The following is a 16558-nucleotide window of genomic DNA, read 5'->3' as shown; positions in this document are numbered from 1 at the left end:
CTAAGAACCCACAATTACTTCTGCACCTAATGTTTGTTTTTTACCCAAAAGCCCAAACCAAACCCATTGCTGGTTCATTTATTCCAATCCATAGCAACCAGTAGGATGGTCAGAATGGCCCCTTAGCTGCCACATCTTCTTTAGGTGCAGGGGCTGATGTGTTCACACCACTGACCGTCTGGTTAGCAGCGAAGAGGAAGTCTCACCATCCTTCCTTGTAAGGAACACTGTAGCTGTACTTCTCTTCTGGATTTGTTCGTTTTTCTGGCAGTCCATTGGTATATTCTATAATCTTCACTAACATCATAAATTCAAATGTATCCTTTTTTCCTTCAGAGCCTAAATAACAGGAGGTTAAGGTTTGTCTCTTTGTTTCTGCCTCTAAAACATACTCTTTGCCAAACTATTACAATTATGGTTCAGATTTTAGACCTCACCAATTTTGGAAATATATTTATCATGTATTAAAATTTAAAGGAGAAATCCATTTACTGAACTGGCTTAGTCGATTTCATTATGCTTTCCTTGTATTCACATCCACTGATGTGCACGGAGCATCTACTCCTGAAAGAGGAAGCTCAAAGACCACTATCTGGCTGTGAGAGCACATGTTATTGCAGGATCATAAGGAAATCTGCAGAGTAGGTATTTATATTCTGAATTTTTCCTTAGGACCTTATCACTCAATGATTACAATTTCTCTAGTTAGGCATTTATTTTTCCACTGACCTATCTAGATGGTTGTTTTTAAGCTATTTTATTTGTTTATTGTTTTCTGGGGAAAAATAGTTGGAAGTCTAATGTTTATAAGAAAAAAAGATCCTGACAGCCCAATATAGTCTCCCTCAACACACACACACACACACACACACACACAACCACACACACCAAGCTATTACAAAATTTTCTAAGAAGTTTGATACACAGTTTATAAAACACAGATAATTAGATAGGTCAGGCATTACTTGAGTTTCAATCATATACCAAAAGCTTAAAAGAATACTAATAAGTATTAATGTTTTGGGTAATAGTATGATAATCTGTGGTCCACTGTTCTCAACTTAAGTGTCCTCATATATATTCTCCTGAATCCAGATTCATGACACTTTAATAATAACAGAAAACATAATTAAAAACTGCTATCATACAAAATCTTTAAATGTACCGAATGTCTACTGCTTAGCTCCTAAGTTACTTCTTGGGAGCAGGCAGAAGTGGATATGATACAAGTAGGTAAATTAGGCTTCCTTTTCATATTTAGGCTTTCCCTGGCATTACTCTTTATATTCCTATGTACATTTTAATTTAAATGTTTACATACTTATACATATAAGGGGTTTCCAAAAAGTTAACAGAACAATTCTATTTTTGTTAAATCCTTGCAATTCTTCCCAAAAGTCAGATATATTTCTGCCTCAGGCCCTTTGCAATTCCTATTTGAAATGCCTGAAAACAAAACTTCCTCATTTCCACCTCAAGTGACATCTTATGTAGGAAGCCACCTTTGGCATATCTGCTGATTTTATCTTGCTTTATTTTTCTCCATAACACAACTTCTGTAGGAATTTAGACATATTCTCCTTGTACTGGAATGATAGCTATATGAAGGTAGGCCCCTTGGCTACCCTTTACCTTCTTTCTCATCATCATTTGCATCTAACCCTTTATGCTTTATTAGTTTGCACTCTCTTCTCATGAGTTTTGTGACTTCAAATGCGTTTGAAGTCTCCGAGCTTCCGTTTACTACTGTAAAAAGAGGCTTATAATGATAAATGTCTCAAAGGTGGTAAAGGATTAAAATGGATAGTTCTAACAATCATTAAAAAAACTTCACTACTCCCCAAACATTTCAAATTACATTTGAAAGACATGAAGTCTACAATTCAGCAACAAAGCTGCCATTTCAAATAGGTCTAGCAGAAATAGTTTTACTTTGACATTTAAACCAAGTTCTTGTAATGTGCTGTATTTGTTGGAAGCAAATGCAGGCTAACAATATAGCATCTCCTGAATTACGAAGTAGTTTACATAATATGCAAAGTCCATACTGTACGGAATTGAAAAAGCAGGAAAGAAATAAACACCTAGGATCTAACTTGAGACATTCTGAGGTATTAGTACGTGATAAATCTAAGAAAATCTTCAGTTATTACGGACTGTAGCTACCAAGAATAGGTGTAAGTGAAAGGACTATGCCCCGAACTCTACTCTTATGGAGAAATAAGATTTGCCACAAAAAAATAAAGTCAGCATCCACATGAAGATGCGTATTACAGAAACAGGTAAAATAATGAGAAGTTAGAAACCACAGATTTAACTATCCACTGTCTGACGCGCTGCCATGGAGTCACTCAAGGCCCCGAGGCTTACAGACTGCTCTGGACGGCTTCGTGCTGGAGCTTTATGGGGACAGATCAACAGGTCTTTGTCTGTCACTACAGGGTGGGTTTGACCTGCCAGCATACAGGTTTCAGTACTGATTATGAACTATGCACACGCTTATGTTTATGACACCCAGAGACCTTACCAACCATGTAGGCATTTATTAATGCATTACATAAATACGTGACAGATTTAGATACACCTATTAATTCTGCCACCAGGAGCCCTGGTGGCATGGTCGGTCCCAATTTGGGCTGTTAAGCACAGGCCAGCAGTTTGAAACCATGAGCCCATCAAGAAAGATTAGGCTTTCTACCTCCACAAAAAGTTATTCTCAGAAAGCCATCAGGGGCAGTTCTACAGTGTTCTCTAAGGTCGCTCTAAACTGAAATTGATTCAAGGTCAATGTATCTGCTCCCTTTGAGCAGCTGGTGTTTTTCAATTGCTGACCTTGTGACGCAATGACAGACAGACAGACAGACAGACAGACAGACTCACTGCCATCAGTCAATGGCTATTCACAGCAACTACATAGGGCAAGGTAGAATGGTCCCTAGAGTTTCTGAGAGTGTAGCTCTTCATAAGGAATAACAAGCCCTGTCTCTCCCAGAGTGGCTGGTGGTTGCAAACTGTTGACCTTGCAGGAAGCAGTCCAGTGCATAACCACTATGCTACCAAGGGTCCCAATGAGTTAAGTTAAATAACAATACATTTCTGCAAATACTTCTCTAAAAACAAAGTACTTTTGTTTTTGTCTTTAACAAAAACTAATCCTTTCAAATCCATATCCATGTTACTGTACTAGACTAGAGAGCCCTCGTGGTGCTGTGGGTTAGGTGTTAGGCTGAGTAAACACAATCTCTGAGGAAGAAAGAGGAGCCTCTTCCTCTATAGATTTACAGTCTCAGAAATACTATACTGAGTGAGTTAGTCAGAACTGATTTGATGTCAATGGGATGGTTTAAGGTAAAGAAGAATCAGCACACTGGCTCTCAAGCCTTATATGGCTCTTTCGTAAGTGAAACTAAAACTTATCGTAGTTTCATTTATAAAGGATGTGATTTCATTTGTTTGTAAAAATTCATAGCTCTCAACGAATTTTTTTTTAATGGTTGTGAGGGGCAGGATTGGCTATTCTGTCTCAAAAGTTTGCCAACTCCTGGACAGAGCCCTTGTGGCTCAGTAACTAAATCACTCAGCTAACACCCAAAGGAGTGGTGGTTCAACAGCACTGTACAGCCTGGAACGTCCTCTGGAGCAGTTCTGAACATGGGGTTTCAGTGAAGCAGAACACACTTGATGGTTGTAGGTTTGGTATTTGGAAAGGGGGTTATACTTGGTTTAAATGTATTCAGTTATGTCATTAAAAAGCAAATATGAAGTTTTGCATTTCAAAAAATTCCTAAAACTAAAAGCATACCCTACATAATTTTATCAACCGACCTCTATAACACATTTACTCACTGACAAAAGTATAAGGTTTTATATAATTTCATGTAACAATATATTTTATGTAAAAAATGTCAAGAAGTTTGTGGGCAATTTCCATTTCATTTGACTGCATACTTCCACAAACTTTGTGAAACGTCCTTATACTAATTAAAGCAATTGTACTTCCAAAAATTGATGCTTACACTTTAATAATATTCCATTAAGAGTCAAGTATCTTAAGTCTGAGTATCACTGTACATTACTTCATTTGAAAGCATCTTTTAGAACACAATTACAATTAAATAATTATTTGGACAATTGTTGCATATCGGATTCTCCCTTTATAATGTAAACTCTACAATCAGGGAATTTGTCAAGCTTTGTAACTTTTGTATCTCAGCTAACTGCACTGTACCTGGTACCTAGTAAGTATACATTTTTATTGTAGGTTCAAGGTATAACATTTATTGACTAGTTAAGCAAAATTATTCTTTCTCACTAAGGATTATAGATCTAAAATAATACCACTTTATGAGCATCTTTAATATGTTAAAGAATTACTATATTTTTAATAAAATATATGCAATTTACACATGGGATTTCTATGAGTCAGGCTCAACAGCAACTATTTTTCATGATTTAGATGACAATACACACATATACTTTTATTTACATATTTCCTCTCCATCTTTTTTAATACCATACTGGTTTATGGTCTTAATTAAACTGTTTGTCTCCCTTCAAATATGAAGCCATACTGTACTTTAGGAATTTATTTAGGCTGCATCTTTAACTCCAGTCCTGTTCCTTTCCCGTACTTGCCAACTGTACTCATATTAATGAACTCTCTCCTACCATACACCTGAACTTCACTGTAATCTTTGATTCCTCCTCCTTGAAGTCTGCTATGCGTCCACTGCCGAGTGTTGGTAGTTCTTCCCTTTCAGAGCTACTGTGCTGCTCATCCATTACAGTCGTCCACTTTAACCAGAAAACCCAGTGCTGCACAGTGACTATTTCTGTTCTTCCTTCTCCATTTCACATATTGCCATCAGAACAAATCTCCATTAGCTGAAGTAGGGCAGGATGTATCTGCCACTCTTTTACTTTCCGCAGCTAGATTGATCAAGACACTTAAGATTCAGTTCCAGAATACTTCATGAAGCAATCATAATACAGCCAGTTCCAAATATATGTGCCTGGCATTTCATTAACAATTACAACCCATATATTAGCTTCAGATTAAAAAGTAAAGCTCAAATGTCTTAGCAAGATGTAGGACAATTTTCACTTTCCAGCCTAACCAACATTTCATTATTCTCCTCCTCACTCTTTGTAATTTAGCCTTAAGGTGTTCCTTATTCCCTTCCAATAAAGAATACTCTCTTGCAATACAGAAGATGCTGGAGTACCTGTGCTACACCCCTTCATGGAACACCTCGTCTCAATCATTCCCTTTTGAAGCATCAACATGCAAAAGAAAAGCCAGTTCCTCAACTCCTCTAGGCGGCCTAACTCCTCTCCTTGGTGCTTCCTTTGCACACACTGATTACAGCAGCTGCTGCCCTGGGGGATACTTACTTTTATTAGTCTACCCTGGTGTAAAGAGTAGATGCCTTATTCAGATTAACAGTGAGTGTTTACACTGTGCAAATGAACTTTAAAAATGAAATAAATTATAGGGTTGCTTTGAGAAAAAATGAACTCAAGGGTAGTGAATTATTTTGAGGAAAAATATATTTAGTAGTTCACATATGTTCTACATTAAAATGGCAAATGTTTCAAATCTCTTTTTTCTTGTTGTTCCCCCCCCCCAACAGGTACTGAGGATTGTTCTTTTTTTAAAACCTAAAAAATGTGCTAAGAAAATAAAACACTGCTGACAGAAAGAAAGTACTTTCTGTAAGTAAACATAAATCTATAACCTACGACACCAAACAATTCCATCTGTTCTCTTCTGGGTTTTTGCTATAAGATGCTATCTACAGCAACAGCATCTAAGGCTCTGACTTATTAAATTAGGTAGAAAACACCAAAAAATAGAAATGTTCCCTACAGATAAACAAGAAGGAAGCATCTGGAATTTACCTTTATTAATATAAGGGGGGGGGGGGATTTCATGTTACTAAATAAAAAATGTTAAGCTCTAAAAATATCAGTAAATTTTGCCAAGTGAAAGTAAATGTCAGAAATTACTGAAAGATGCCTTATTATAAACTTTTACTGATACTTTTCAGGAGTTCATAATTTTTAAAGGCATGTCCTCCCCCCACCCCCCACGCCAGATAACTCTAAAACAAAAATAGCACAGAATAAATGAAGCAATAAATAACGGTTTGCATACAGAGAATAGGGACTTTTAATTCTTTTATGAATTAGTGCTGAAATCTATATGGAAGGCTTCATACTGCTCATGAAATGTCTTTGCATCTGAATATCAACTCTATGCCAATGATCCATGAAATGAAACCTTAGAGAATCCCTGCAGACAATGGAAGAATGGTCTAACAGGGCTTTGCCGTCCTTCTGCTAGGTACTCCTGATGTGCTTTAACAGATTAGCTACTTTAAGCAAAGTATACTGCTAAAACGCTCTATCGTTGGTTAAAATAGACAAGAAAAAAACAAAAGGAATTACAATATGTTTAAACAGTTTTAAATTTTTATCTGTTACGAATACTTTGTTTCTCACTATTTTTGCTTTAACTCAGATGAACTTTCCTTCAATAGTCTTACTAATCCTGATTTCCTAAAGGAAGAAATCTGTGAGCTACTTGAGAATTATAAGTGATTAGTGTGTATCAACACCTGCCCAAAATATAGCAAGCAAATAAAACAGATTACTTGCATAAATTGAGGAAACAGAAGGTGGCAAATAAATATATGCTGATGGATTAAAACATTAATTCTAAAGCACATAGACACATCTTGGCAATAAAATACAAAACTTTAATGTTATTAAAAGGTATTCTGATATGACTAGTATTGATTATAAAATCATGTCATAGACTATAATTAAGCATGGAATATAAAATTTAAGAACCTGATAGTAAATGGATTATGTGAAAGAAAAACTGATATATATTCCTAATTCTTCCCTAGCCTAAGAAAGTCAATTAACCTATGTGGACTTCACTTTTCTTGCCTCAAATGAAGTTGTGACTTAGCTGAGTTCTCTAAGACCCTTGAAAGTCCACAATAGGAAAATTTTATACTTGCTTTAACCAAGTATGATTATCAGTAAACCATGATAGAAATCCAATTTTAAAATGTAATAAAACTTTCAATTTTGCTGGCGTCAACATGTTTAAGAACCACCACAAATTTAACTTCTGAGCATTTCACAAGACTCACAAAAACAGCAATACCCCCAACTCACCGCACCGTCTTGTCAAAAAATATATTTTTACCCAATAAAGACTTCATTTCACCCTAGGAATAGTCGGAAATACTGTTAATTCAGTACTTGAATCTCACTCCCCTTTGCCTGCCCCGCTCTCCTCTTCTTTACCCTTCAAACTAGAAACCATCATTGGCACTGGTACTATCTGACTCACCATACTTCCTCTAGGACGGTGGTTCTCGACCTTCCTAATGCCGCGACCCTTTAGTACAGTTCCTAATGCTGTGGTGATCCCTAATCATAAAACTGTTTTCACTGCCACTTCATAACTGTAATTTTGCTTTGGTCATGAATCAGGCAATCCCTGTGATAGTGTCCTTCAACCCCCACAGGGGTTACATGCCACAGGTTGAGAACCGCTGCTCTTGTATGTTCTAGAGAGAACTTACTGGCTTAACTAACCTAATTTTTTCTCTCCAGCTTCCCATAATATTTATTAATCCCAGTACTATAATGCTACTTATTTTACAGGGTACTTCCCTCCTGTCCCCTGCACCACTAATATCTAATAGGGGAAAATTATATAAATTGTTTAAAAAAAAACAGAGATAATCAATGTACTCTAAAAATTATACTTTGAAATTTAATAGCTAGGGGAAAGGGGGGGGGGGTAGAAATACTATAGTCAGTTAATTATTCTGCATTAAAAACAAAATTACAGTGTAATAGGGAGGAATTAGCACGGAAATGAGATAATTGGTCAAATAATGAAGTTTAAATTGTAATATTTTTTAAAGTCTTCATATATGTTGTCACAAAAAAGTCAAATTGATAGCACGCAGCTTGGGTTTGACCTTTTCAATCATCGGCATGTCAAAGGATACTCAATACCAGAATAATATGTGACTCGGCCACGAACTGCGCCTGGCTGCTCCCGTGAATGTAGCTCTAGAAAACAAGAAAGAGAAGGAAATTGCAAGCTGAGAGAGAGGCATAATTACATTACGCTTGTATGGCATAAAAATAAACAATGGACAAATCTAGTGATTTAGCTCTGATTTATATTCTCCTGAATAATATAATTACCAGTTAAGTAGCAATGACAGATGATAATGGTGGTTGATGGTATTACAGTAAACCAAAGAATATATCTAACAACAGTGAACTTATCATTTTTTCAAGAATTCATCAGAAATACATACACAATATAATTATTTTTTTACAATTGCTATGAAACTGGTGTAGCATACAGCTTAATTTAGAGAATTAAACATTTAACTCGGTCTTTGAAAATAAGCCAACAGTTATCTATCAAATGCCAAACAATTCCTTTCTGCATTGCCAGGATTTTTCAAATAAGGAGGGAGCTTTATGAATGCCTTTATTTCATTAGAGGGTTTATGAAGGCAAGTCAAAAGTATTGCTAGAAAACCACAGACACTTGTTGCTATGTGCCACTGAATCCGTTCAACTCATAATGACTGTGTATAGCAGAAAGAAACACTGCCCAGTCCTGCACCACCCTCACAGTTTTGTTAGAGTCTAGCACTGCAGTCACTGTCAATCCATCTCGTCAAGGGTCTTCTACTTTCTCGATGACCCTCTACTTCTCCAAGTATGATGTCCCTTTCCAGGGACTGGTCTCTTCTTAGAACATGTTAAAAGTTTGTGAGACAGCCCTGCCATCCTTAGAAGGAACATCTGACTGTACTTTTTCCGAGACAGATTTGCTTATTCTTTTGGCACTCCAGGGTACTTTCAGTATTCTATGGCAACATCATAATTTAAACGTATCACTTCTCCAGTCTTCGTTATTCATTGACCAGCTTGTATTCACGACTCAAACTCACTGCCATCTAGTCCTTGCTGACTCACTGTGACCCTCTAGAGCAGGGTGGGACTGCCTCTCTGAGTTCCAGGACTATAACTCTGCCGCAGTACATGTTTTTGACTTTAGAGATTTTAATCAAGTTCCTTAAAAGGTACACTGATGATAAAATTTGTAGCTTTGAGAGTTAAAAGATTTAAACAACTAGCCTTTCACATTTAGTTTACATGCTAGAAAAATAAAAAAATTAACCAACAGAAATATACTTAAACCAATCTCAGATAATTGATTTATCCTTATTTTAAGTGTCATTCATTCAAAAAGGTACATTTATGACATCATGACCATCAAGAAAATGACAAGCGAATGAAACAAAACTTTGCTATTGTTGGGTGTTACCCACATGCCAATTTCTCTGTTTAAAGTCAAATGCACAAAAGTGCTATTGGCTCCCTCTTCTTTCATTTTAAAATACTATGACTACAAATTGAACTAAGAGCTTGTCACCAGCTACAGGAAACAGGGGTGTGATTATCTTTCAGTATCTATAGGAACTGTTTATTCTTTTTATGTAAATCAGTATGAAATGGTATATAAATTCTATCCATTTTATTTCCCTCTCCTTGCATGCATCATGAAAAAGTACCTATGTGAATCCTTTTAGCCTTTTTGAATAATTACTTGCCATCTTCAAGCACAAAAATCACAGATATTTGAAATGTAAGAAAATCTAAGTGATGTTCTTTTAATTATCTAGCTTCTCGGTCTATATATGCTTTTTGATAATATTAGTGCAATAGTAAAGCAGGAAAGATGAGAAACTGTTATCAACACAAAAAGATAATAAATTGATATCCACATAAAATAGAATATAAAACGAATGTTTTCTTTTCTTTGACAGTACTTCAAAGATATGCCTCATTGCTTAATATAAACTTAATAGTCTTTGAAATTAGAAAAGAGACGGTTTTCCTGATCTGGTCTATATTAAAGTGAGGGATCTAGTTTTCTTTGTATGGTAGAATCAATAATTTTTACAATGAAATTCTGAGTATATCAGATGACATTTAAAATGTATCAGCTAGTAGGAATCCAATAACATGACATTCTAGTAATGTGATATGGAGTCTTCTTTGTGTGCTAAGGTGCCTAGAATAGTAAAATAAAATAACCTTTCCCTTTCATTTCATTTCCAGTTTCTTTCTTGGAATTTTAATATCTAGAAAAGGTTGTTTTTGAACTATTAAAATAAATTGTACTATATTATTTAGTTTTAAAACTAACAGAAATATTTAAACCATGAACTTCCCAATGTAGAATGGTACACAGCTGCTTCCAAAAGTTGATGGGAAAACAGACCTTAAAGATAGTAGAGCTATTAGAAGCCCCCCTCGAATAATCCTGCTTAAGATGGAACCAATGAGGTTGGTCTCTACTGAAAACAAAGGAGGCCTGGTGGCTGTGAGTTACATATTGGAAGACAATGTTAAGGTCAAAGTTTCTAGCCCTCTAGTTCAGTGGTTCTCAACCTTCCTAATGCGGCAACACTTTAAGAGTTTCTCATGTTGTGGTGACTCTCCAACCACAAATTATTTTCATTGCTACTTCATAACTGTAATTTTGCTACTGTTATGAATCGGGTGAGCCCTGTGAAAGGGTCTTGGACCCCCAAAGGGGTCGCGACCCACAGGTTGAGAACTGCTCTGATACCTGGGAGAAATATGAAGCTGTATTCACAAAAATGTATAGTCTTAGAAAGGCTGGGAGCAGTTCTAGCTGTGCTATAAAGTCACTGAGAGTCAGAAGGGACTCCACAACAATGGTTGGTTTGTTTTATTGAAAACAAACCAAAACTGTGAGGGAAGGAGTAAAGGAGGAAAGCGGGGGAGGAAGCCTTCTAGATCAGTAGTAAAAGGTCACTGTTGTCACTGCACAGAACACAGGATCACGCTGACATTCTAATGAAGGCTTCCTCTGTCTTCATGGCTATACATTTCCAGCTCATTCCTTGGAGTCATTTTCTGTTCATCAGCCTGCATCAACTTCTCTGAGGTAGCGCTAGTTCTTGCTAGGCTGCCACACCACGTGGCAGATGTGATGGAGATAACACAGTTAAATAGCTAAGCCAAGTCCTTCTGGATTGACCTGTGATACAGGATATAAATAGGTATTATCTACATCCAAGTAGCAATGAATACCACTATGCTTGATTTCCCCAGAAGCTGCACATACCTCTGCTCGAAATTACTAGTTTACTAAATATTTGGCTTAAATTAAAAAATGATTACAATGAGCTAAATAAACAGTTCATGAAAACAGTGATAATGCCTCATTACTTGTCATTCAAGTGTTTCTCACTCAGCTTTTAGTAATAGCCAGGAATTTTGTTACTGAAATTGTAGGTTGTCTTTTGACCCTACTCCAGCTGATACACAGGAGCATGAAAGCCTTTTATATCCAGCCACACTTCAAAAAAGGGCATCTCAAATTTTGCTTATCTTATTTGGAGATCAAAGATGTTAATCACGACACAGAACAGTTACTTCTCAAAAAGAATCTCAATTTATGTGCGTGCATGAAAATCACCAGGGTAACTTTCTTTAAAAAGACTCTCAGAGTCATATATGATGTTGAAATTTATGTGAAGGTGGGGATGAAGTCCAACCTATCAATCAGGACACAGGCTAATGGCATTTCCTTGGGGTGTGGCCTATCTGTGAAAGTCATGGAGGAGAACATTACTCTTTCCCTTGCCCCTTGCACTTCCTGCTTCTCTGGGTCCTATGTCTTATACCTGGGGCCCACGGCCCATGGAGCGCCACAAAGCTGGGTGCTGTTGGCAGCCTGTCGGATTCCTTCAGACCACAGATCAATGCGCCTCTGCACTCAACAGCCTTTGTCTTCCAGCTTCACCCCTTGGCAGCTGTTAGGCTGAGGGTGACTAATCAACATCTGACCCGTGGATTTAAGTTGATCTGGGATTTCCTGGTAAAAAAGTATTTCTTGAAGTAAAGTTCTTATATTTGAGGGGGTACCACCCCCCCAAAAAAACCCCGCTGTTTTCTCACCCCCCCCACCCCCCCGAAAAGGTATACACTAAAATTTTTTTAAACAAAACAACCTATCTCCTTTAAAGTACTCTCCAGTATACTTAATACATTTGTCAAATATGCGATTCCATTCTTGGAAACACGTTTCAAACTCATCTGTTTGGATGGCTGACAGCACCTCCCTTGTTTTTTTCTTCACCTCTTCTACACCATTAAATTGCTGTCCTTTCATGTCCTTCTGCATTCGCAGAAACAAAAAGAAGTCACGTGGAGCAAGGTCAAGTTTGTAAGGTGTGTGGGGAAGAGAGGTATGCTGTTTTTTGCCAAAAACTGGTGCACAAAGCTTTTTCCTTTTTCTTTAGTATCCCCTCATATATGAACATCACTGGTGTTGTTTCTCTAGAAAAACAGCTTAACGGAGTCACCATATAGGAAGACCCATAATAGGGGAGTGGTAGGATCAGAAATACACTTCATGAGCAGCAAGATATGTCTACATACCAGCATTTTTCTAAAGACTGTATGAGAAGTGATGCATCCTGTACAAGTTTTCAGCAAACAACATACTCAGAGAAACCGTCTTATGAGTGAAGAGCCCTAGAACATACTGGATAAGAGCCAAAACTACAGCTTGAGTGGCCCTATGGGTTAGGAACTACTTTGTCCTATTGAGCTGATGAAAGGTAGAAAGGACTGGACCAAGAGCATGATTTTACTAGAGAATAATTAAGTTTGTTGTTTGTTTTTTTAATGACAGAATTGCTACTGTCAAATAAAGCAGCTTAGAGCTGTATTAATACCAGTCTATATTACAAATACAGCCTAAATGAGCTCATGCAATAGATATTAAGTTTGATTAATCAGATAGATAAGTAATAGATAATATTAGTGCTTGCCTCCAAAAATTCCTATCTGTATTCTAAGAAATATTCCCAAGAGACATGGTAAATGTTACAGGGAGACAAGATGAGTATCTTGGAAATGAAAGAGCAAAATGGTGGGCTGGTACCACCTAAGCACAGATTTGAAACAAACCCAGTTTTTGGTGACTGCGGCCCAAAGAACGAACACAGATAATAAAATGACCCTACTGCTTCAGACACCAGGGAGCTGGCTATTGAACACACTGTCCTCTTTACTTTTTGAACAAAGCCACTGAGATAAAGAACTTCCAATATTAACTTTATTTTCAAAATAAATGTTGAAAATAAAAGACAACATAATAAGACTAATTAAATTTCTTCCAGGTGTAAAATAAAAGTTTAAAATGCTGTCCAATGACTCACCTTTTAAACAATTTTAGTAATTAGTAGGCTGTTGACAATAATATATCTCTAGACTTTTTACAGATTTAATTGTATTCAGTAACAAAAGAAAACTTGAAATACTCTCATTGAATTTTCTTTTGTAGCTAAAGTAATAAAGAATTCAAAGTGAAGAACTATTTGTTATATTCTTTACCACTTTAAAATTCAACTAAAAAGCATTTAATGTGAGATATAACAAATATGTAACTCTGAACCGCAAATACTTTCATACAACTCTCATAAGAGGTATAAAAAAAAGTTAATATAATTAAAATATCTGAGTTTTTGTTATTGTCTTAGCTTTTTAGCCCAAAGGAGGAAAACTGTCAGGAAAGATTGATATTCTCATGTTATAAACCTATATTCAAAATGTAAGGATAAAAACCAAACAATACAGTTAATTTGCATCATTCTGTGTTAAGAAAAAATCATTAATTCCATATCACCCAATAGTTTTTCACCTGTGACTAAGTATACATAATGCATCAGGAAAAGAGTAATTTTGCCCTGATCTAGATTTGCCAATGAATATTTTCTCTCAGTTGTTTTCTCTCTGGAATTTTGGGGGATAAAGATAATATTTGAGGCCATTAGTGGGTAAAAAAAGATGTCATTATCAAAGTTTATAAAATATGTTTAAACAAGAGTTATGTTTCCTGTTGATGTATAATGTGCCTCATATTTCTCCTTTTTTGAAATTTTTGTGAATGTAGATGCTCACTCTTGGGACTAATATATATATATTCATACTTCAATAAATAATTAGTTTGCTAGATCACCCTCTGATCATTACTTGGACTTAGTATTTATTCATAGTCATTGTTTCATTGATTGCAATATGTTTAAAATTTTGGTCACGCGTGACTGTGGTAGTTATATAATTGTGAATTTGAGAGGATTACGAGTGAAGGGGTGGAGTCTAGTCTGTCAATTGGATCATAGCCAATGAGGCTGCTGTGTATGCATGGCCTTCTCAGAATTCTGGGAGATCTAGTATTTCCTCCTTGAAGGTGGGAGACTCTCTACTCACACCCTGGGAGACATAGCAGCTGACAAGACACATGGACCCACCCTGATGCAGAGACCCCTGCCAGCGCTGAGATGTTTCCAATGCCACCGGATCCAAAGACTTTCTACCCACTGGCCTGTGATCTTCTGCATTCAGCGTCATTACATGTGTTTCGTGAGTCTGAAGAGGACTTTATAGATTGGTATCAGACATATGGGCTAATATCAGACTTATGGACTTGATCTGGACTGGGCTGGGATGTTTTCTCAATGTTCTATTGCTCTCGTATATAAACCTCTTTCTTATGCACATGTGTGTCCATGGATTTGTTTCTCTAGTCTACCCAGACTAACACCGTGACTATCTGCTATAATAGCTTTCTAACACTTCAAATGGCTTCAGTGTACATTCGAGAACTTCGTATAACATCTCAAAGACGGTATTTCTGCTATGGTTCATACTAATGACCACAGCTTTACAAGTCCACTGTCACTCATTCCCTCCATATATTAAAAACTACTGCATTCTAATGAACAAATCTGAGAAAGCTAGTATCCCAAGTGTTTGACATCCAATACTTTTATTTTGACATTTGATGTGGAATGTAATACAACATTGTCATAAATAAAATTTTTTAAATGAACATAGTGCTAAGAAGGATTCAGGTATTAGACTCACTTAACATGGTTGTTATAGATTTTCAGTCCTTCCAAATTAGACTACAGATGGATGTGATTAGCTGAGACTAATAATTGGCCAACAAATGAAACCTTAAATTTTTGTGTATTTTTAAATTTAATCTAACAATCTGAAGGTACTAATTTAAAAACATTCTTTACATTTAATCAATTCCTATCGATAGGAATTCAGGTATGAGAGCTGTCTTACACTTAACAGCTTGATCTATAACTTGTAGTTCTATTATAGAAACTTGATAGTATTGGACTAAGTATCTTCAACAGAGGTACTCCAATTATTAGGGAGCCCTAGTTCCAAACCAGGCTGTTAGGTTTAAGTACTAACTCGGTGAATTGGGTACACTACTTAAGCAACTGGTGCTTTAGTCTCCTGGTCTGTAAGATGAAGGTAAAATTTCTATCCAAATAAAAAATATCTTCCATAGTATGTACAAGGTGTTGAGTGCCGTGTGAAAGGAGAAGGGAGAGCAGTACAATTCAATTATAAAAGAGCTTGATTAAATTATTAGCCAATGAAGTTTTCTTTTCTTTTTACATTTTCCCCTTTGGAAGATGCATATTCTTAAAGAAGGATTTCCCTTATTCAAGTTTTATATTTTCACATATTATATTGTTACAGATTGGACATTTTGAGGTGAATATCTCATGTGAAAGTTTTAGTATTGTAAACTCAAAAATTTTCAAATAAACGTCAATGTTCTCCATAGCAAAGTAATTTATATTTAGCAAACTTTTGACTTTTCTACCTGAGATTAATCACAAAGCCAGAGAGCACTTCTTATTCTAGAATTGTCACATTTCTATTCAATCTATTGTGTTTGAATGCTTATATCATGGTTGGATTATAGGCTCTATTTTTTAATCTTCATTATCCAATCTCTCAATTTAACTAAATCTTTCCAAACCACCACTTTCATCAATCCAGTACTCACAAACCTTTGAAAATGTTAAAATGCTTAGAAATCACTCAAAGATCTTGGCACTCTAACTCAAACACTTTTGAATAACTAGTCAATCTTGAAAGCACTAGATCGTCAATCTTGGTCAACAAACATTCATTCAGTATTTAACAGGTAAGAGATGTTGCTCTGTAAATAAGAATAATCAGTAAATATAAAACATAGATTCTTAGAAAGCATAGTATATGTACCTGGAGGGAAAATAATCACACACAAAAAATAGAATGAGGAAATTTACTTAGCAAGCTAGAATAGGAATCTGAGCTTATGTTGCCTCTGGCAAAATAGATTCAAAAGAATTTTTCTTAATGAGAACTGCTAGATTTAAACAGATGATTGCTAATCAAATTAGCTAATAAACTGCTATCAATATAGCTATGTGTCCAATGAGTTCTAAAGAAATAAAGTAGGTTAAATTACTCTCTGCTGAAAGGCATGGAAAAACTAAAGAGTTAAAAATATACAGTATATTTAAATGATGTTAAGCTAGTATAGGATACTGAGTAAAAACATCAGGCAGGTAGGAGAGAAGGTAAATGAAAGAGAATGGGG

At 36.0% G+C, this 16558-nt stretch overlaps 1 protein-coding gene across 3 annotated transcripts in view; it reads right to left on the bottom strand.

Annotated features, from left to right (window-relative positions):
* TUSC3 (tumor suppressor candidate 3) overlaps window positions 1-16558 on the bottom strand; it is a 177167-nt gene that overhangs the window by 21089 nt on the left and 139520 nt on the right. For all 3 annotated transcript variants that reach the window (XM_045286859.1, XM_004696177.2, XM_004696178.2), the window contains one exon: window positions 8040-8103. In XM_045286859.1, the coding sequence (XP_045142794.1) occupies window positions 8040-8103 (64 nt within the window). The remainder of the gene's footprint in view (window positions 1-8039; window positions 8104-16558) is intronic.

This window comes from Echinops telfairi, unplaced genomic scaffold (assembly GCF_000313985.2).
Source record: "Echinops telfairi isolate 266 unplaced genomic scaffold, ASM31398v2 ScPeMD7_9;HRSCAF=40, whole genome shotgun sequence".
Taxonomy (NCBI): Eukaryota; Metazoa; Chordata; class Mammalia; order Afrosoricida; family Tenrecidae; genus Echinops; species Echinops telfairi.
Note: the sequence above shows the minus strand (reverse complement) of the source record. Positions and strands in the feature narration are given on the sequence as shown.